The 21,424-nt window shown below is 44.9% G+C and overlaps 1 protein-coding gene across 1 annotated transcript; it reads right to left on the bottom strand.

Annotated features, from left to right (window-relative positions):
• Positions 1-643: 643 nt before the first annotated feature.
• LOC149866584 (TRPM8 channel-associated factor homolog) lies at positions 644-14,538 on the bottom strand. The gene is made up of 8 exons (XM_090041619.1): positions 13,922-14,538; positions 11,275-12,269; positions 10,222-10,316; positions 8,593-8,806; positions 7,800-8,039; positions 6,877-7,214; positions 5,088-5,335; positions 644-773 (listed from the first exon to the last, which is right to left on the bottom strand). The coding sequence occupies exons 1-8, from the start codon at positions 14,536-14,538 to the stop codon at positions 644-646; spliced, it is 2,877 nt and encodes a 958-aa protein (XP_089897745.1).
• Between the last annotated feature and the right edge of the window lie 6,886 nt (positions 14,539-21,424).

The raw sequence follows: 21,424 nt of genomic DNA, 5'->3' as shown, positions 1-21,424 counted from the left end.
GTGGCTCATACATGGGCACAGTGTTACCTACCCCCAAGGTAATTAATAGCCACAGTGAGAGCTGGGGTCTCAGGCCAGTCTATGCAGCCAATCAGCAGCCACTGAACGTCACTTCCAGGGCTGGTGCCCGTGCAGCAGCCTCATAGGTCTGCCTGCAGCTCCAGGGGCACAGCCAGGTCCTGGGATGTCAGCAGTAGCCCCAGAGACTCATTGCCCATGGTGGGGCCTCAGGAGGTTCCTCAGGGCCAGAAGGAGCAGCAGCATCCAGCACTGTCCCGGGCCCTGCCAATGCAACAGGGAAATGAATGGTCTTGTCCTTCTGGTTGTCATGTGAAGCCTCAGGGTCTCCCCAGCAATAGCTGTGGAAGGAAGAGGATGTCCCATGGCAGCAGACAGGCCTCACCCTGCCAGTGCAATGACAGCAGCAATGATTTCCCAAAAAGCACAACTGCTCTTCCTAACCACAGGATTGGTAGTATCAACAACAAAGAGAAGATGCAATAAAGAGCTTAGGTACTGCCACACAGGATCAAAGCCCCTTTCAGGGGAGAAAGGTAAGCTCTACCCCAGGGCTCCCCGAGAAGCAACCTTATACATCTCCCTCTCCTGAGGGGCTCCCCTGAAGTCACACTGGTGTGGCCTCTCAAGGGGCAAGCTTCTGGCTTTCAGACCCTGGCTCTTCTAGGTCCCTGGCATCCCCCGTAACCCATAGCACGCCCACCTCCATGAGCTCCTTCTTTTCCGTCAGCTCGTGGGAAGAGTGGGGTTTTCTTCTTCAGAGAGGAGAGGGGTCAGAACGCCAACATCTCCAACCGCTCAACAGACTGCTTCAAAATAAGCAGTTTTTATTCAGCCATTCTCATTCCCTTTGTCCTTCCATGGATTCTACCTTGTCCTCCCTGGGATTTTATCTCTGTCCTCACTAAGACTTTCTCTCTCTATCCTCCCTGGGATTACCCTTTCTCCAGCTCTGTCCTCCCGTTTTCCCTCTAATCTGCCACCCCTCCCCAAGGGACTTTTCCTCTCAAGCCTCTAGCTCTTTGAGACTCACCTTTTCTCTGCAGGCTCAGTCAGCCACGCTTGCAATAAAACAGTTTCGAAACACTAGTACTCTGTTCACCTGGGGATAACACTCACACAGTACCATGAAGCAAAGTCACGGGGATATCAATTAGGAGACAGTCTTTGTAACCTGATGTCAGGCCCAGGCTGCCACCTCCCTCTAGGATGAGAAGGGCATATAGGTGTTCTGCTTATGAAACTTTGTACAGGAACTATTTACAGGTCATACAGAGCCCCTCCACATTGTTCCCAACAAGAACTGCAGTGTAGAAGTCAGCCACATCAGCCTCTTCATCAGAGGCACCCAAAGGTGAGGATGCTAGAGTGCTGGGCATTCAGGTGCCTGCTTTCTGGGGCAGAATCCAGAACCAGCATGAGGTGCCTGGCATCTCTATATGGATCCTCAACAGCCAGCATGCTGAGCAGCTTTTAACACACACCTGATGTGTTAAAAACTCTGACCCTCACATCCACAGCCCAGACCCCATTCATGAAGGTAGATGCCTAAACCCTTTATTTAAACTAACTAAGTAACGCTCAGTCTTTGAAAGCATCATTGCTTGTTTGTAGGCAGTGAGCCCCTTCTTACATAATAGCCTAGAGGTAAGAGCAGTCATACAAAATATGGGAGACCTGAATTCAACATTGGTGCAAGGAGTGTTCAAAGTGGCTGCTGATGGGGACCAACTGCAAAATACGGTTTCCCCAGAGCAAAGGGAAGCAGGGAGGGAAGTGGGCTTCAGAGATGCTCCTCCTGCAGTGGTGCTACTATACATTCATGCCATTGTAAGGGCTTTGCATAAAGGCACAATCTGGTCCTCAACTCAAAATTTGCTTAAAGGACACTTGATATAAAAGAGTAGTGACTGGTTGCCCTATGTATCAGAGGAGCTCTTGGTAAGAAAGTTCAGATTTCTGTGGAGTAGGGGTGGTATGCATAAGACAGAGAAAGCATTTAACTGAAAAGAAACCTTCTCCTGACCAGGCAATGCACCATAAGACATCTGATCCCCTTCCCACTGTATCATACCCCAGTGCTCCTTTCTTATACCATAATGGACATTTATTTCTGACAATGAAGGAAACTCTGCCAGACAGGACATTATCACACAATGTACAGATATTCATTTGCATAAATCATGGATTTCTTTATTAGCATCACCACAATATACTATGAAGACAGGTACTTCTCTTATGCACACCATAGCTGCAGGTACCAACTTCAGATGCATGTCGGTAGCAGGGCACTAAGGTGCCTGCTATTGAAAAGCAGCAGTATGGGCTCAGGTGCTGGTTGCTAGGGGCAACCAGGAGGAGCTAAAGGCCAGCACCTGGTGGAACAGCTGACCAGAAGGGGCAGGGCTGACCACCATAAAAACAGACAGGAGGCTGTGGGTGCTCCCCCTCTCTATCTCCCTCTCCCAACCAGCAGCTGGACCTAAGGAGCACTGTTAGATTAAGAAAAAGAGCTTGGGCCTGAAAGGGGAAAAGGGAAAGGCCTGGAGGCACAACTCGCTAGTTACAGGTGCAACATGGTGCATGGTTTACAGAACGTTTGGTTTAGAGAATGCTTTAGCCAGGAGGCTTAGGTTTGAGTTACAGCTGATTGATTTGTGTTATTACGTTGGTTGTTTGTGGTTACACCAGAGGACCAGGAGAGGCTATTAGACACAGAGTAGGCCTTGTGGGGGCTCCATGGTAGCGTGGAGACCCCCGCGCCAGAGAGGGTGCAGCGTTTAGGGGTGTATTGACCCCGGCCCCAGTGTGGGCAGGATCACAAGGCAGGGCCCCAGTGCGTGCCACAAGCAAGGAGAAGGTCCCAGTGTGGGCCGCAAGCATGGAGGAGGCCCCAGGGTGAGCGTGAGCACGGAGGAGGCCCCAGGGCAGATGCAAACAAGCCCAGAGAGCGTCCGTGAGGGCACGGGCAATAGCGAGTTGAATAAGGGCGTGCCCGTGAGGGCACGGCAAGGGATTGGTCTAACACGGCCAGTACACCTGCGAGGCTTGGGGTGTGGTACAGGGGTGGTAGGAGCCACGCGTAGCCCCTAAGGCTGTAGTGCACCGAGTCACCAAAGGCAGGGCACAGACTGGGACATCTCAGGGCACCGTGCCAAAGAAGATAAAAAGGCAGCCTCCCTTAAACACTAATAACACCAAAGACGTGGCAGAAGAGATGGTGAGGGTGCGTTGACACCAACTTGGCACGGTAGGGGGTGCTAGGGGGGAGTTCACGGCACCCCTAGGTCCTGCCCTGTCACAATGTCCTTCTGAAAAAGCTATTACCTTCTCAAAGCAGTAGAGGAAATTCTCTTCCTTGAGACTTTTAAAACCAGTTTGGGGAAAACACTCAAGGACAGGCTTTTGGGATTAATCCTGAATTGACAGAAAGATGGACTAGGCTAAATGATCTAAACAGAGGGCTTTGCCCCAACTCTAACTCATGGGGCTGTACCTTGTTGTCCTCAGCCTCTCGTTGGTCAAAAGTCCTATAGTCTTCAAAAGGAAATAAAAGCTGAGGAAAGGCTAGATTGCCCCCTAAGGCTCTAGGAAAACAGCACTGTTTGAACATGTGGTTCCAGACATAGAAATGATTTTTTTCCCCCGAAGATTAGCATAACCACAAAATGATTCAAAGTGATACTGGATGAAATATGCTATCAATCGTAAATGTAAATTCATCGCAGGTTTTGCATTAATGCCTGATATGGCTGCACACATTGCTCTGTAGACTGGGTTCTTAGCTGGGTGTGCATAATCTTAAGAAAGAATTTGATGGGGGAGAAGAATCAATGTATGAAGAATCCCCCCAGCCACATTTCATTGGGGCGGTGGTGGGGAGCAATGAGAAATGACTGCAGAGAGAGGAAATCCAATCATTTTCCATCTCCGCTTTTCCCTACCATGCAGACCAGCATTCTCAGTTTGGAATAACAATATCAGCAATTCTGTGCATCAGGAAGACAGGCACTTTTGCTCCAAGGATCTCAAAATGCTTCACAAAGATGGGCTATTGCTCTTGTCCGTGTTTTACCATGCAGGAAACTGAGGTACCACATTCTGAAAACTGGCCCGTTAGGTGGATCATTGGAACAAATTTGAGATACTAGCCTGAAGCTAGGCACCCAGAAATCACTGCCCTCTTCTGTAAATGTGGATGTAAGTGGCTTCTCTACAGCTACACAATGAGTAACTCAGCCTGTGAAACTCAGAGATTGCAATGTCCTAACTCAGATTTGGAAATTCACACACATTCAACCACATGCATATATGAAGCAAACATGGAGCCACCTGTTACAGCTCTGTTGAACTCAACAGAGCTGTTCAGATCTGGCCCATTGTTTCAAGGTGTAATTTGACTGCCAGGATACTGCCAAGCCCCTGACAGATGCTAAAGTCACAGATTTCCATTGCACAAACTATCATTACTAAAAGTGGAACAAAAGAGAACCCCAATTCAGAATATGAAGTAAATCAAAAATGTTTTGTTTATCCTCCTTACCAAGAGAAATCTCAGTTTCATCTTTGGATTATGAGTCTTAATTCTTTGTACTACTATAGCCATATTTTCACCCCTAATACTACTGTATATTGATTCCTATTTTTATTTCCTACACTATATTTTTCTTGCAATTGCTATTTCCTATATTTCTGCTAATTTTCATTAAGTTTTATATATCTGCAATCACCAAATAACTACCAAGCTGAGAGTTCTTTAGAAACAAGACAACAGAAGAAGAGAAGCTGTCATATTAAGTTGTTTTTTAAATCATAAAGACAGAAATTTCTTTCCCACTGTGGCTAAAGAGAGTGCCAGTAAAAAAGGAACTGATCCAGGTCTAATGTGCATAGAGTAAGCAAGAAAAAACGCTGAACAGAGGGTCTATATATCATTCACATTGATTTAGCCTTACATTATTTCGATTGACAGATAAAACAGCTGCAGAATATTGGATCAATCATAAAGTGGAATGACAGTTTTTATCGATTTCATAGTTTTGCCCTGTCCTTCCTAACCAGTCACTCACTGAGAGACGTATTGTTCCATTGGATTCTCTGACCATACTGGGAACGAATCGGCCAGTTGCTGGGAAAGATTTTCCTTGATAGGCCAGCCCCACGCCTTAAAGAAAGGAGCCAAATTCTTCTTCACCTGCTGAGAGAATATTTCTGCCCACAGATTCATCTTCGAGACCTTGTCTCTTGGGATATAAGGCATTTCTTGATACTTAGAAAAGATTTCCATGAAGGTCTCCCATCCAAAGGCCTCTTGAAGCTGAGGATCAGGAAAATAAAAACATCCTTTAAAATGCAATCCCCTTCCTTGGCATTTTAGAACATGCTTAAACTGTACAACTGTTCCACTGCTGTGTGACACATCTTCACTCAGGACCTCTTTTCTTTTTGCAAGCATGGCTAACAAATTTTAGGGACAGTCATAAAAATTAGAATAATCTCTTAACACTACCAAACTACTTAGCAAACCCTGTGCTAAATAACCTCTATATGTATTCTATTTACTTTTAACAATCATATGAAAATACAAATAAAGACTATGATATTTTATTGAGCTTTTTTCATCCAATGTGCTAAAAGATCACTTGCCATCCATATGTGCACATACATCCTCTGGTGTTCACATACCACCCATACATGCACACATAGAGAAATCTTTTTTGCCATCACTAAAGTGCAGTTGAACACTGCAGCTGTGCTTTAGGGCAGGAAAAGATATAGAATATGGTTTACTATTTTAACTGGAGGGGAAATAAGCTGAATGCAGCTACGAGAACTGGAATTTGGCAGAGACAATGACAAGTGACATACTCTTACAAAAACAGCCATGGTACATCTAGATCTAAGCTGCTGGACTTCTCATGGGCCAGATCACAGGACTATGGGTGGTGGCAGTGGCATTAATACTGACTGCTCCAGAACCCAGGGAGTTAATGCCACTGCCATTCACACCTCCTTTTCCTTTGCCACTGATCTGAGTTGCCAGGGGCAACTAAAAACCCCAGTTTCAGAAGTACTTAAAGAGCAGTGAAGTGGAGGAAACAGGCAAGTGGTGATAATTCCTTGGGCTCCATAGTCACACCAAAAGAGCGGGGATTAATGCCATCACTGCAGGGGCTCCAGCAGCCATGGCAGTAAGCCCCATAGGCTGAACTGAGCCCATGAATGTGCGTGGCCTAGTCCACAGAAAGCCCTGAATCCAAATGACCCACCTCTGGGGGCCAGATCCAGCCCACAAGCCAGATGTCTGATGCACCTGATCTAGATTGTGATTTTAAAACTTTCTGGTTTTGTGCATAATAGTTCATTATTGTACGTCTGAACATAGATGTAAATCAGGTGGTTTTGTTTGTAAATGCTATATTATGTACCCACAAATCAATCATGGGTACAGCTGCATGGATCACTTCACTAGCAAAATGTGGAAGTCAAGTTGAGATCTTTTCTTTTTTAATACCCACACCCACACACAAGCCCAAGTAGTCCATTAGTGGTCCATAGTGGTCAGGGCTGTGGTTTGACATCTTATCTAAAACAGAACCCCACAGTACTGTCCTACAAGCAAAACTGTCTGCCTGCAACCTCCTGCTGAATTCTGCTCTCCAGGCACACAGACTAAGCAATGCGGTGATATCGTAGACAGAGGGGCTATTGCTTGGAGGTTAGTATTCATCAGAAGAAGAGATAAAACAGTTGTGTAGTAAGAGATGATGGAATGAGAAGAGAAAGATATATCTTCAAATGACCCACTCTCAGTCCCCTGTGCATGCTAGTTATGCAGTTAATTCAGGTGCGTGTTACCTGCAGGTAGGTCTCCAGAGCAGTGAATAAATTCCAGCCCTGCAGCTGTGCTCCGTTGTGAATGTAATTTTGAATCCTCTTTTCTCTGTTCTCTGGTTTTAATGCCTCATGGGCCTTATCTCTTGGGATCCCCAGCACAGTCTCATACACATAGACAGACCAGAGATTGCAGGTGGCTTCAGTTGTGTGAGGGGGAAACTCCCATCCCTCCCGCTGCTGGTTGTGGCCTAGCTCATGTATGAGTCCCCAAAAGCCCTTGGTTTTCATGGACTGCACATCTGTCATGCCTGTCACTGACTCCAAATGCACCATGACTGGGTAGCCAGCATGCATCCAACCTAAAGGGAAGGAAGCACATAAATACTGAGAGACTATCCCCCTCAAGACACCTGTTGGGTCCTACTTTCTAAAGAGGACTTAGACAATGAATTGTCTTATATCTGTAATTGTTTTCTAAGCTACAAAAAGTAGTACTCTGCTGACACAAAACGCATAGCCTTCCTTCCTGCCTGTGTAACGCCAAGGTCACATTATCCATTGGGCCACCTGTCCCTCAGCTGAATTCCTCATCCCAACAGCAATATTCACAGCAACTAGCCTTGGCTCCATTATTCCCACCCTTACACTCCACATCCAAGTTACTTGTCATCCTACATGAGCCAGTCAGCCTCTCTCACAAAAGCTGCTGTATTTTATCCCACAGTCACCTGCATTTTGTCCCACAGTCACCTGCGGGTGATGTAAGCCCTATAGAGGAAAATCTTATTCACAGAAACAGGTCTTACTCATGTGACCCATCTCCCCAAGGCCATGAGACTGTTCAGGAGAACAACCATTTGCAGGATCTGATTATAATATTAATACACCATGGAACCTAGTAAGCCCAGAGAAAGGTAACATGTTATGAATATAATTTTACTTGCCAGCAGATATTTGGACATCTGCCACAATCCTCTCCGGCCTTGGAAACGTGGCTGGTATGGCTGCCAGCTCAGCCACAGCTTTCATGCTCAGGTCCCAAATGGAGAGCAGAGTTTCCGGGTTTTGTATCTGGCGCACACTGTCAGCAGGCACTGTCAGGATGACATTGTCCACAGCCAGCTCAGCCCAGGGAGCAGGGTAAAGGCGGATGGTTTCCTGCCAGTCAGAAGTGCTGGTTTCCCCTAGTTCAACATTACAGACAAGTAATAACTGACTTAATAAACTGCTTTGCATTGAAATATAGAAAATGCCACCACCCTAACCTTACCAGTAAAGCTCAGTAAATTTGAAGCTCATGTAGATACAGGAGTTTGTTTTTTTGGGCAGGGAGGTTCAGAGGGTGGGTGTTGATCACACTAACTGCTAGACTTGGGGGAAGCATATAGTGACCTGTCTTGGTGACTGTTCATGACCAATGACTCTATGGATGTTGTCAGAGTTTGAGCAAAAGATTGTTCAACCCAGAAACATTTTTAGTACATTCAAATGAAGTGGTTTGGAATTTGTTGAGGAGACAGCAGTTAGACTAACTAGCTGGACTCAAAGCCAGGAACACAACACCTTCTGCAGTAAGTTCATGAGAAAGTCCTTAGAATAAATGACTGTACCATGGGTACTAAGATGTATCTCATATAAGCAGTCAGTGTAAGATGTCAGGAAAACACAGTCAAGTCCATGAACAAGGAACTATTCCTTTACTCTCTTTGTCTCAAGATAGGGGCAGCAGCCACTTACCGAGCTTGAAGAAAGGAGCCTGCACAGCACCTTCTATTGTGACAGATATCTGACCAAGTGTGCACTTCCTTGGCACTAAGACATATATGAGGCCACCCCACAGAGTTGAGACCTTCATTCTTTCTGTCTCAACTTTAAATATCTTTATCACCACCGGAGGACGCTTTAGCTCATTGGTGTTGCTGAGGTCATCAGAGTGACAGCCAATTTGCACCTAGAGGAGGAACTAGGAGTCAGCTGATGGCAGCAGAGAGCTAACACATTTTGAACAGTTGCTCTGAATATATATACCCCCAGCTGTTATAGATAACACACTTCAACTCCAGAAGGACAGACTATACATTGTATAAAACCTCAGATGGGCATCAACCCTTTGGACTGCCTCAGAGGAGGGTGACAGGAATTCAAGGACAAAATTAAGCCAAGTGCCTAAGCAGACTATCCTAATTAAGTTAGCAGACTTCTCCTTCCATGGCACTGCTATGGGAGGGGGGACTTTCCCATTTAAACTATTTCCAGTGTGACTAGGACCCTAGCAACTTACACCAGTTTTAGCCAGCCATGCCCACTCACTAACAGCCGCACTGCTGCAGATGGGCAAAGCCGCTGTTTATATCAACCAGTCTTACCTTGGGCTTGAAATTGGGATGAAATTGCACCACTGCAATAACTGCAGAGTCTACCCATTGCTGGCTAAGAGCACGGAAATCTCTGGTGAAGACAAGAGCTAGGTTGGCACCCAATTCAAGGATCAGATAACACTCCAGTCCTTCTGTTGCTGTCTTCTTAAAAGGAGAAATAATCCTACCGCATTATAGCATTATGTGTATGGCTAGATGCATTGTGGGACTCGCACATTTCCCTCAAGAATTGACTACAGACCAATGTCAGAGGTAGGGCTTTAGATTATATGAAATCCAAAGTTATTCCAGAGTGGTACTTCCTGTGACCTTATGGCAAAGTCAAATAACTCAAGAAGGAAAAAGAGAATAAGGGGAGGCAGAAAATGGGAAAAGATGTTTCAAATGAAAAATTGGAAGGGGAAAGATAAAATGTCTACCTGGAAGTGGCATCCAGCTGTTAAAATATTTTCTGTGCATAGAGGCACTGGGGTTGCTTTGAAAAAAGAAGCTTCAAGGGGAGGAAACAGTCACAGACAAAAAGTCAGATCAACTAGAGCAGAGGCTTAAATCATAGATGATGTGGCAAGCCTGAACACCATGGGTGCGTCCACGAAATACTAAATGCACACTAGACTAATTCTACTACACGTTAACATGTCATGGCAAGAGCTGTGCTAATACGCTAATGTGCAATAGTATTAGTCTACTGCACATTGGCAACACTTAAGAGGCATGCATCAGCACTACTGCGCAGTAGTGCCAGTTACTGCACATCGATTTAAACTTAATATGCAATAACTACAGTGCATTAATGAATGTATAGACACGCCCAGTAAGGGTATAACTGTGAAGGAAAGAGGAATGAGAGTAATCTGAGGAAATGAGGATTTTTATAGCGCCAAGGCAGGAAGAATTGTTCATGTGTCTAGCCCAAGAAAAAGCAAAGCAAACTTTGAGGAAATGAGAAATACTCTTCTGGCTGTAATGAGGAGCCGGCAATGGTTACCTTCAGGTTGGCTGTGATGGCAAAAGCAGGAAATACCAAAGTGGCTGTTTCTCCTGGTGAGATATAAAAGCCAGTGCTTCTCCATGCTTCTGGACCTGTAAGAAGTCACAGCAGATGAACCAGTTTCAAAGCATATGATGCTAAGTCACATGACGGTTATAGTTAAGGCTGAGCAGCAGTTTCTATTCTAATTCCCTAATTTCATATGTGCTTGTTTTTCTGACATTTTCACCCTTAGGGCTGAGACACTCTAGCTTGGACTGTGGCTGAAGACATGTTTTTCTTTTTTCTTAGAGTCTTTGATCAAAATCCCTCCAGTTGCTTTTAGGTTATGGAAGAGTGAAAAGTAATATCATGGACCTTCAAATGCTGCCCTCAGCAACATCTGTGCAGCCCTTTTGCCTCCAGTGTGTTGCTGTAGTTGCAACACTTTGATTAGAACTTGAGCAGCAAATCTGTCAGTGATCCATGTGTCAGAAAAAAATACGGGCCTTTCAGAATGGATACGTGATTTTGGGTGCCCAAGTTGAGACACCATCAAAAGACTTAAATTTTCTCAGGAAGGTATCCATTAAGCCAAGCAAAGTACACAGCTCCATCCAGTATGACAGTGGTGGTCAATTTTCTTGGCAAGCATGCCACAAATTCAGTTAAAAGTATGAGATAACACCACTCTAATAAGCAGCCACCACCACTATGCAGTGTCATCAGATCCCATTGCTACCTGAATGTGCCAACATTACACTTGGCAAAACCTGCCTTCATGGCGTCTGCAGGGCCAAAACCTTGAGCCAGCACTGACCTGCTGGCCAGTCCCTAAGTACCATTCTAATCTCTGACTCCTTTCCAACTGCTGCCCCAACCTGCATTACCAGCACCAGGTATAACTTGGCATTTGGGGTTTATAGGCCAAAAACACCTGCTGCCTGAGCCATTTGTGTCACACATGCCATGGGTTGGCCACCGTTGCAGTAGGATCTGCAGCAGCAATGTGCTGAATTATAAAAAAGTAAAGAACAAAAACCCAGAATTAAAACAGAAAATGCCTCCTACCTTCATTGCTTCCATTAAGCTGAATAGTTACAGGAGGGGACACAGGCATTGCTGGAAGATTTTGACTTGGAACATGCACTAGCGACTGGAATTCAGGGTGGTCATTGTAGACCACTGTAGCTAAGCTTATTAAAACTGCTTCCACGGAGTTGCTTTTGATGGGGTTTTCTTTGCTGACATCAGGAAGGCTCGTAGCAGTGATTAGCTCGGCCAGCAACTTGTGAATGGAGGAGACAGATGGATTATCCTGAGCTGAGATCCTCAGAAATGCTGTCGAATCTTCCAGTAGTTTCTTCAGCCATAAAGAATATGGTGGTATTAGAGCCTGTTTTTTCTGAAGGTGTTGCTGAAACCAGAAGAGTGCCTGGCGGAAGTGGTAATAGGAGGAAATGTTTTCAGGTTGGACAGCTGAGTATTCTGATGTCATGACATATTTCCCCAGGATCCCAAGCCCAAACTTGTGCAGGATTTTGTTGCCAGGATACCCAACCATAGTATCTTCATGAGAATTCCTGCTAGCCCAGACCCAGGCCTGTCCGCCAATCAGCAGGCCACCACCTTCTGCGACAAACTCATGGATCTTCTCCGCCTCTCTAGCACTGTAGGCTGTGCAGCAGTACACGCTCAAGTTGTCTGTAAGGTCTGTTAGCTTGCATGGGATTGTCTTCCGATTTAGTGCAGCAAAAAGCTCCTGAAGGTCATCTCCAATGCCAACTAGGCCCCCCTTTCCTGCATCTAGCCAATAAATGGCATTCAGGATAAAAGTCCTCATTTCTGGGAGCTTCATATAACTTTCATGAGGGATTACCACAACGCGACCCCAGCCATAAAAAGCAGCTGCAAGTAATGACTGGTGGGAATCACTGTCAAATCCAATAGGAAATGCTAAAGACCCATGCACCAGGAGAGGCGAGGGGACACTGCTGCTTCTGATGTCAAACTCAACCACTCCATTCAGAAGAGCCTCCAAGTCTTTTTTAACATTTAATCCATGTCTTGAAAATGAAGAGAAACAATTAACACCGAGAACATTACATAAAGGATCAAAGTAGTACTTAGCCACATACTACCATATTTTCTCATCAACAACTCACACCTTTTCCCAAAAGACAGCCGCTGGAAATTGGAATGTGCATGATATGTAAGAAATATGGTAAGAGCAGTTTCCACCATTTCTGGGGCAAATGTGAAAGTAAAATCTACCCCCAGTTCACAGGAAGCAGAACAATGAGCAGGCTCAGCTCTCTAGCTGCTACACCAGTCACTTATTATAACGAAAGATTTTTTTTTCTTTATTTTGCCTTCTAAAACAAGGTACATGTCTTATTCTCAGGCATACTGTATGCTTGTATCCAAGAAAATACTGTACTTTCTGCAGCAGTATAACTAACTTCTAGATCTCATCATTTCAGGATACTTACTTGTTTATCGGCATGGCTTTTGCCAGAGCCTGTATTGGTGCAGCACCAGGACCCAGGAGGTGAACACCACCATTCCTTGCCCCCACTCCCCACCAAACTCCTTGCCTGCCACTGAATTCAGTGGCAAGGAAAAAGGTGGAGAAAGCAGTGGTGGCATTCACACCTGGCTTCCAGACCTGTGCTAATGCAACAGCTCTGGCAGAAGCCACACTGATAAGTCAATATGCTCAGACCACACAGCTGAAGTGGTGTGCAGCCACACTTACATAGATCTGTTCTTGGCTATATTTAAGTTACAAGGGCTATTAACCCTCATCAGGATTAGAGTTGCAGGGGTTTCTGAGGTGTTTGTATCTTCAAAGGCACAAGTTCAAGGCTTGCACTGGACTTGTGCTGAAGACTGATGCCAGTGAACTGAGCTGTATGTAGATGGGTATGTTGCCATTCAAGCTGGAGAGTCAAAGGCAGGTGGATGTGATGCTAGCCACAACACTCCTTTGAGTGCTTGAAGCTGCTAACCCTAAAGACTGCTAGGCTTGGGGCATACTTTAATTAACTCTCACAGTTTCTGCAGCTATAATATTGCTACCTGTTCTTTCAGTCAAGCATCTTCCATCAGCTATCATTTACTCCAAGTAAAGCTTTACTCTCAAAAGTAGCTACAAAAATACCACTTTTTACTCTGCAGATCTGCACCTTAAGTATATACAGAGCCAGATTTCTTTAATGGTAATACCTCTTGCAGCCCTACCAAACCAAACACTCTAAGAAAGCAGAAATAAAATCAATTTCCCTTTGTGCAAGATCCAAGTTGCTAGTTACCAAGTGCTCCAAGGGAAAGGTGAACTTCTGCCTTTGTTCATTTTGTGCCTCCTGCCCCTGTGAAGACCATTTGGGTGTCATTGAGGGCAGAATTTGGCCATGGGATCTTTCCTATTGGCCTCCATGTGTGAGAAGAAAAAAGCCCAGCTCAGCTCTCAAGTCTCGGGCTGATTTTGTGAGACTTGTCTTTCCCCCTGTAAACTGAGCAGGCTGGCTCTGGAATCATGAGGGTGTGATAGAGAGTGTTAGTACAAAGTTACCTTCCAGAGAAGGACTGCACTGCATGGCAAGCAAAGAGTGTAGTTTTCTTGCTCCCTTCTCCATCTGCACTTTCCCTTCCTTGATTTTGCGCTGTAGTTGGTCCCAAAAGAATAAATGTGGGTAAAATGATTAAAGATACTTACTGGGTGATCAGAGAAGTCTTCGGCATTTCTTGGAACACTGAGAAAGTCCCACGTTCTCCCATATTGCCTGTGAAGTACACGCCAGCCACACTGGTCACCCGGTTCCCAGGGAATTGGAAGAGCACCTTGTCCACACCATGTTGAGAAGCCCAGTGCCAGGCCTGGCCTCCGATGAGCAGGCCCCCACCTCTCTTCACAAACGGTACCAGAGCCTGTGCCTGGGTGTAGTCATAGGCATCTGTACAGTACACCCCGATGGAGTCACTGAGCTCCACTCCAGGCTGTACTTTGGTGCCAGCCTGGAGCAGCAGTTCAGAGAGGGAATCCAAACTGTTATGGACACCAATCAGCACTTCTGGGGAGGATCTGAGCCAATTCACAGCATTTTGAAGGAACTGAGAAAACCTGGAATTCCCTAGGTATCCCTCATGAGAGATGACGACCAGCCGCCCCTTTCCATACTGGGACGCTGCAATCAGCACTTTCCCATTGTCACTCACCACAACTGGGAAAGCTTTATCTCCAGTGATCAGCAGCTCACAGGGCTGACAATCTTCAGTGAAGTTGAATGAATCAATACCGTTCACCAGTGAGTTATAGGCAGCTTTGAAATCCATTTGAAAGATCCCCGTTTACTGAGGGTACTGGAGAAGAAAGAGATTCTGGACATTTTAACCTAAAAGCCATAATTTAAACATCTCATTAATATCTCCTGTCCTCCAAACATTAATGATCTTACCAAAGTTGCTGTTCAACAGTTGCAAGAAATGCCCACGATTGTGAATGAGGGCAATGTGCACTTACATATATAGATATGCAGATAGCCACAAACGGATTTAGAAAAGAATGATAAGAATGGGGATCCTTTCAATTGGCTTTCAATCATAAAAGACAATATCCCTGCTGATTTGTCACTGAATGTGTGACAAAAGGCCTAATCCCAATGAAATCTTCCCTTATTTCTCTGCCTACCACTGTTCAAATACTAATAAAGCTGATTTATTGCCCCAACATGTCCAGAATGGCAGGAGAAAAATTATAAGCATTTTAAATTAAATATTGGGCAATTTCTAATGCTTTATAACCCTCAGATTGTAAAGCCTGCTCCTGTGTGGTTTCAGATCCCCAGTTCTAAATAGGAACATTCTGACCTAAGTGCTTCATGGAGGCAAAAGCTTTCCGGGTTTCATGGGTTTATGAATTCTTCTCTGGCACCACACAGGCAACTAGGGTACATGTCAAAGTACACCCAAAGTAAGGAAAGTGCCATGCTCCCGTGCAATGCATGTCCATTATATAATTCTACCCATTTCAACAGCTTCCTACTTCAGCAGCATGCTGGGTTCATGGACACAAGGGTCTTATGTAGCCTTCCTTGCTGCTAGCTCCTGCACTGGTCATTGAGCTTTGCCATGGTTGCTTTACACTTGTGTCTGCTGAGCCTACCAGTGATTCTCAACCTTTTTAGATTTGAGGAACCCCTAGATAGACTCACAGCACTCCTCAGAAACTGTCAGCTCTAACTTTTCACTCTTTTTTTGACTACAGAAAAATAATGGAGCATTTTTTTCTGTTGCAAAGAACTCAGAAAGACCGCAGCGATGGATTTCTATTTGAAACTTCTGGGTTTATCTTACGGATCATATTTGCAAATTTAAGAGTGCTAACATTATGTGGCATCCCACAGCACCTTTGAAAAGATCTCAAGACGCCCCTGGGTACCTTGGCAGCTTGATTGATAATCACTGGTCTACACTAACAGAATCGCAAAGGATCAGGTCCTACCTCTCTGGTACTGAGCTCACAGTCTGAGTGAATTTGAGGGGAGCAATTGTAAATAAGTGTTCCTTCAGTATCGGTAACGGGCAGTGTTTGGCCTTGAAAGAGATGCCTGCTGTGGATAACAAAGAAGTTAGAACTATAATTTTTCTCAGAAATCAGCTGAAATTGTCATCTACAGTAGACATTTTGTCACACTTCTGTTTTTTTAATCTAGCAGCTCATTTAATTTAATGGAAATTCAGGGGACTGTGGAAAACGGTTATTTTGTAAATCCTTAAGTAGTGCTCAGATACTATAGTAATGGGGACAAACAAGTACCTCCCTAGCTAGATTTTTAATAGCAAACTTTTCATCTGTAAATCACCAGTTCAAATCCAGATCACATTAACAGTGGGAATTATTCTTATCTGATATTCATTACAATCCTTGTAAAAGTCAGAGTTGATTGAAGTCCTCTCCCCAGTGGGTGAAGGATCTACTTTGTAGAAACAGCCACCACAGGTACCTGTTTTCTGGCAGTGCCAGCAAATAGTCTTAGGGCACATCTACACGACACCCAATGATGATGTTGTTACTGTGCAGTACTTTTGGAAGTACTAATGTACATCACAGTAGCCACCTGTACTGTGCTGTACATGCAGCGCACGGTTATTTTTAGCTGCTACTTCACTGTGGTGGTATGTTAAAATGGGAGAGTGCACCGCTATAGCAAAGTAGCTGCCAGTGATGTGTAGACACGTGGTCACTACGTCACTGTAGCATGTCACTATAGCAACTTAGTGCAATGTGTAGATGCGCCCATACAGCCACAGAGTTACAGAGAAGCTGGGCTGGAAGGGACCTCCAGAAGTCATCTAGTCCAACCCCCTGCCTGAAGCAGGATCATCCCTATCCAAACCATCCCATACAACCATAATCTAAACTCTACATAAGACTACACTCAATCCTGACACAACATAAACCTAACACCCTAACCTGCCACAGGTTAAGCTGGGGAACCACAGCAGCCTGTGTCCTGCTTCTCTAAAATGTTGATTCAATATGTGCTCAAAAGGTCCTGGATAGAAAGGCACACCCCCTGCTAGAGAGAAAGGCAAAAGCCCCCAGAGTCCATACCAATTCCTTCCTGACCTCAGATATGGTGATTGGTCTGACCTTGTGTGGAGGAGCAAGACCCTCTAGCCAAGAAACTCTGGCTTTGCTCCTAACCGGAGAATCAACACACCGCAGTTGAAGTCCTCAGCCTTAGCTGTAGCCAACACCCAGTGCCTCTGGGAAGGCTTAAAAAAATAAAGACTAGAAAGTGCCACTGGACCTGGCCTCCCCTCTCATTGAGAACTGGTCCTTTGAGAACATGATGGGAAATGAGAGGAAACAGGTGGCCAGGCTAGTAGATACAATCCTAGCTTTGGCCTCGGCATGTGGAAAGATATCATATTTGAAGCCTTTCAAAGGATGAGACAGACAGATGTACACATCCTTTGAAACACACCAAGAACTGCACTCATTATGTCTGTCCACAAGCTCAGAAGCTGTGGGTACAGTAATAAATTCTCCCAGTGACACTGGGTAGAGGATGTTCATTCCCCATCTCTGCTTCCTCTCCTACACCTTTTGCCTCTCTTGCCTAGTTAGACTGGGGGGCTGTCTAACTTCTGAGCAGTTGGGGGCTGCATTCCACAACTGGCACAGGCCCCAGGCTACACAGAGCACAGGTCACACACCAGACAAGCTCCTTGCTGTGTGGGCAGTACAAGGTCCCCCTGCCCTCACTGTTTGCCCTCCCCCCATCCTGCTATCTCCCCCAACCCAATTCCTGCTACCTGGGTAGGGCAAGCCCCACCCGCATTCCCCTGCCACATGGGCAGCAGGCTTACCAGGTCCCCTCCTGCCATGCTGCCCTGCCCAGAGACCCCAGCCCCTGCAACAACAAGAGCTTTGGGAGGAGTGGCAGCCCGGAAGGAGCCCATGGACTGCATGTTAGCCCCTTACAAGTCAGGTGTGACCTGTGGGCTGCCAGTTAGACAACCTGATTCAGCCTGTAAATCTTTTTGGATGGTACCATTGACAACTGTGTGCATGTGCAGCACCTAGCACAAAAGGGTCATGACCTCAGTGAGACCCTACAGAGCAAGTGCAGTCATCATCATCCAACCCTGCCCATGTTGTAGCTGTTGAGTGAATGAATAGAAGGTGGTGCTTCACAGAATTCTCATTTTAGCTTCCGCGAGCAGTAGGTTACTTATTATTATGATTTTATTTAAATAGGAAAAAAAGGTCAAGGTCACCTTTTTCTGACTTGTACCACAAAATGCACACCCTCCATGAAATGTCAAACCAATGGAATATGAATCACAGTACAACAAGACCAGCTAATCCCTTGTTAAAGTCAGAAATACATTTTTAATTTTTTTTCCTGTTTGCTTTTCTTCGGTCAACCTAAGAAGAACTACTGTGTGGGGACTTTTTTGTTCTAAAGCAGTGGTTCTCAATCTTTTTATACTCAAGACAACCCTTGTTACTCACAGTGTGCCCTTTATTAGATTCAAGGCTCCCCTCAGAAAATGCTGACTCTTAGTTTTCTCTCATTTTTTGAAAGAGCAATTCTTCTGTTGCAAAAAAAGACCACATCAAAATGTTTTTGACACTATTGACTCCTACTTGATGTCTCTAGTTTAGTGTTGTGAATTATGTTTGCATGCCTAACAGTGCTAACATTGTATGGTATACCAGAGCAGGCTTGAAAGGATCTCAAGGCACCCCGGGTGCTGTGGCAGCTGGGTTGAGAATTACTGTTCTAAAGACACAATAGGCTGAAAATGCAGGGAGAAGATCATGTATCAACCTACACTGCAGGTTAATCCTCCATTCCACCAAAACAAGTCACATCTCTGTAATATCATAAGGTACAGGACAGGTGATGCCCTTGTTCCTGCAACTGGATAGTATGAGTCTTTCAGTACAACTAGCAATAGTAAGCTGAAAGGTGCTTCAAGTTAAGAAGCATGGAAAAAGCCCCGGATACAAATAAGTGAATGGTGTGTCCTATCCAAGGGGAGATGGGGAGGCATGGATTTCAGCTGGTATTTGGCCTGAAGTGCAAAATTATCTTTAAGCAGACAAGGTTCCTTGGGTGAATCTGATATATTTTATTTACCCAACTTGAATTCTTTGCAACAGAGGAATTGCAATATTACTGGTAGTTTTTTGTAGTAAAAAAAGAGTGAACATTAAGAGCTGGCATTTTCCAAGTGGTGCCTTGACTCTAAGAAGGATGAGAACCATTGATCTACCAGAACTACTTGCTCAGGTTAGTGTAGTCATCTTAGTACAGTACTAATGGGATAATTAGCCAATGTAGTAAAGGGCTGCATACTGCTTCCGATAGAGTTAGTTAGCAATCAGCACAGCTAACTATCCCACATGGAGCAACACAGGATGACAACAGGATGATGTGTGCTGCCACAGGAATGTCTGGTGAAGGAAGGCAAATCAAGGACAAAATTACCATCCTATGGGCATTTGGCAATACTGGGACATGACCCTGAAATTTGGATCTTTCCTGAAAACTTCGGGTTGTTCACATTAACTGGTAGCTAATGTCTTGCAGCTGCCATGTATACCTACAAGCATTTGATATTGCTTTAGTAGTTTTCTGGATCACCCTGGAGTTTGACCAGTGTGCCCTCCTCTGCTCTTGGGTTGTGCTGACCTGATGTCAACCCACTGTTGGAAATGTAAGCATGCAGCTATGGTTTGTCCTCTTCTGTTCCAGCTTGTGGGAATTTCTCATTCCAATAGTCACACTGCTGATGGCCAGTTATGGGCATCAGTGCCTCAAGCTTGGCCTCAGGCTGTGGCCCAGGGTTTCATTGTCCTCCGAAGAGAAAAGGCACCCACACAGGCTCATCTGAATTCTAATCACAGGTGCTCACAAACATCTCAGCAGTTATCTAACCAAATAAAAGAGGTGGGGGGCATGACTGGGACCTAGTCCAGTGCTGCCAGTCTGCTACAGTGTAAAAGACTATAATAGGTGCCCTGGGAGACATCACAGGGTGCTACTTCCAGGAGCTGAACCATGTATTTGGGAAGGATACCCTCACTGGCCTGCTTCTTTCCTTGAAGACCCCAAAGATGACCAAGACAACAAACAGGAGGACAGTGACACAGATACTTTCTATCTCATTGCCCAGGGTGATCCAGAGGTAGATAAAGCCTTGAGGACTGAATTGCTGACTGCATCAGAGTCAGATTACTCCAAGCCAACTGCATCGGGAGAGACAAACAGTGAAGGATAGAGAATAGAAAACAGAAACTAAGTGTTCATGCAGACTGATTTTATCAACACCCTCCATTTTAGCCAGCATGAATGGTTTTGCAGCAATCCCAAAACAGCAAACAAATATTACAGAAATGAGAGACAGTATAAGGCGTGCTAAAGGATTTAATCCATCATAAGCAGGGAAGACTAAGCAAATGAGTCCTTCTTCTGGAACAGGGTTTCATTGGCGCCCTCAATTTTTGGGCAACATGAATTGGTGTGAAGAAGAAGTTCCCAAATTATGACGCAGACACTTCAAAACAGAAAGAGATTTTAAAGGCACTGGAAGGAATTAAACCTTTTTGTGCTACTGAAGAATTCTATGTATTGTGCAGGGCAATCCCCGGGTGTTACAAAAGTAAACTTAAGCCAAGGGAACTGCTCTAAATTAGTAATAAGATGACCTGGAAGTGCAGGACTGCACTTCCTCAACATTGCCCACACATCTGGTTCCTTTCCATTCCTACATGCATTTGGCAGTGCCTTGTTTTCCTGGGTCCCCATTCCTGAACAGAGGCCTATTCTTTTTGTACCTCACCCAGGGTAATGTCCTCCGAAATATACCCACACTGCAGGTGGGCACATGCCATTAGTAGCTTGTCTCTCCTGTTGGGAAATCTGGTTACCTGTCAGGGGGATCCCATTCTGCTGGAAGCCCGCTCCTGTAGATACACAGATCAGCACAGAATGCACTACTCACTCTAATGTGAACTTTAAATTCCAAAACCTGGGTGCACATTTCAGTTCTTAGCCTTGTATTTTATTTGTAATGTCATAATATCTTTTTGTTTTGAATAGTTCTTATGGCTTCAATGTGTGAAATCAATTTATTCATTGCTGTTTCTTAAATATGCAATTAGTATGACCACATATAATGTACTATGATGTTGAATGTCATGTACTATAATGCTGTCATGTGAATTACACTGCCCAGGGGACTGGAGGAAGAAACTGTAGTGTGAACTGCAACTCCCATTAGCCTCCAAGGGACTGGAGGAATGAATTGCAATGTGCAGTACAACTCCCAGAAGGCAGCAGAAGGCAGGAAGAAGCAGAAAGAGCAGCACTGGAGCACAGGTGTCACAGCAGAGACATGTGGCCAAAGAATCAAAAGAAGTGGTGGAGCTAGGACTGCAAGCTGCAGCAGCAAGGCTTAGGCATGGAGCCTAGGCAGATGACAATTAAACATTTTATGGGACCAGAGATGGGTTTGGAGCCCTCTAGAGTTGTGGGAGGGTTTAAGGTTCCCAAATGTATATGTATCATGCTGCTGGTGTTCTTGGGAGATTTCACCACAGCGTCACTGTTTATTTCCTGTTACCCAGATCCTAAGTGTATGTACCTTAATGTTAATATTAATGTTTATTTACCTGTATCTGTCCCCCTCTCCTTAGCCT

This window comes from Crocodylus siamensis, chromosome 4 (assembly GCF_052110815.1).
Source record: "Crocodylus siamensis isolate JL-2025a chromosome 4, ASM5211081v1, whole genome shotgun sequence".
NCBI classification, from domain to species: Eukaryota; Metazoa; Chordata; order Crocodylia; family Crocodylidae; genus Crocodylus; species Crocodylus siamensis.
The sequence above is the reverse complement of the archived record's forward strand: the minus strand, read 5'-3'. Positions and strand labels throughout refer to the sequence as shown.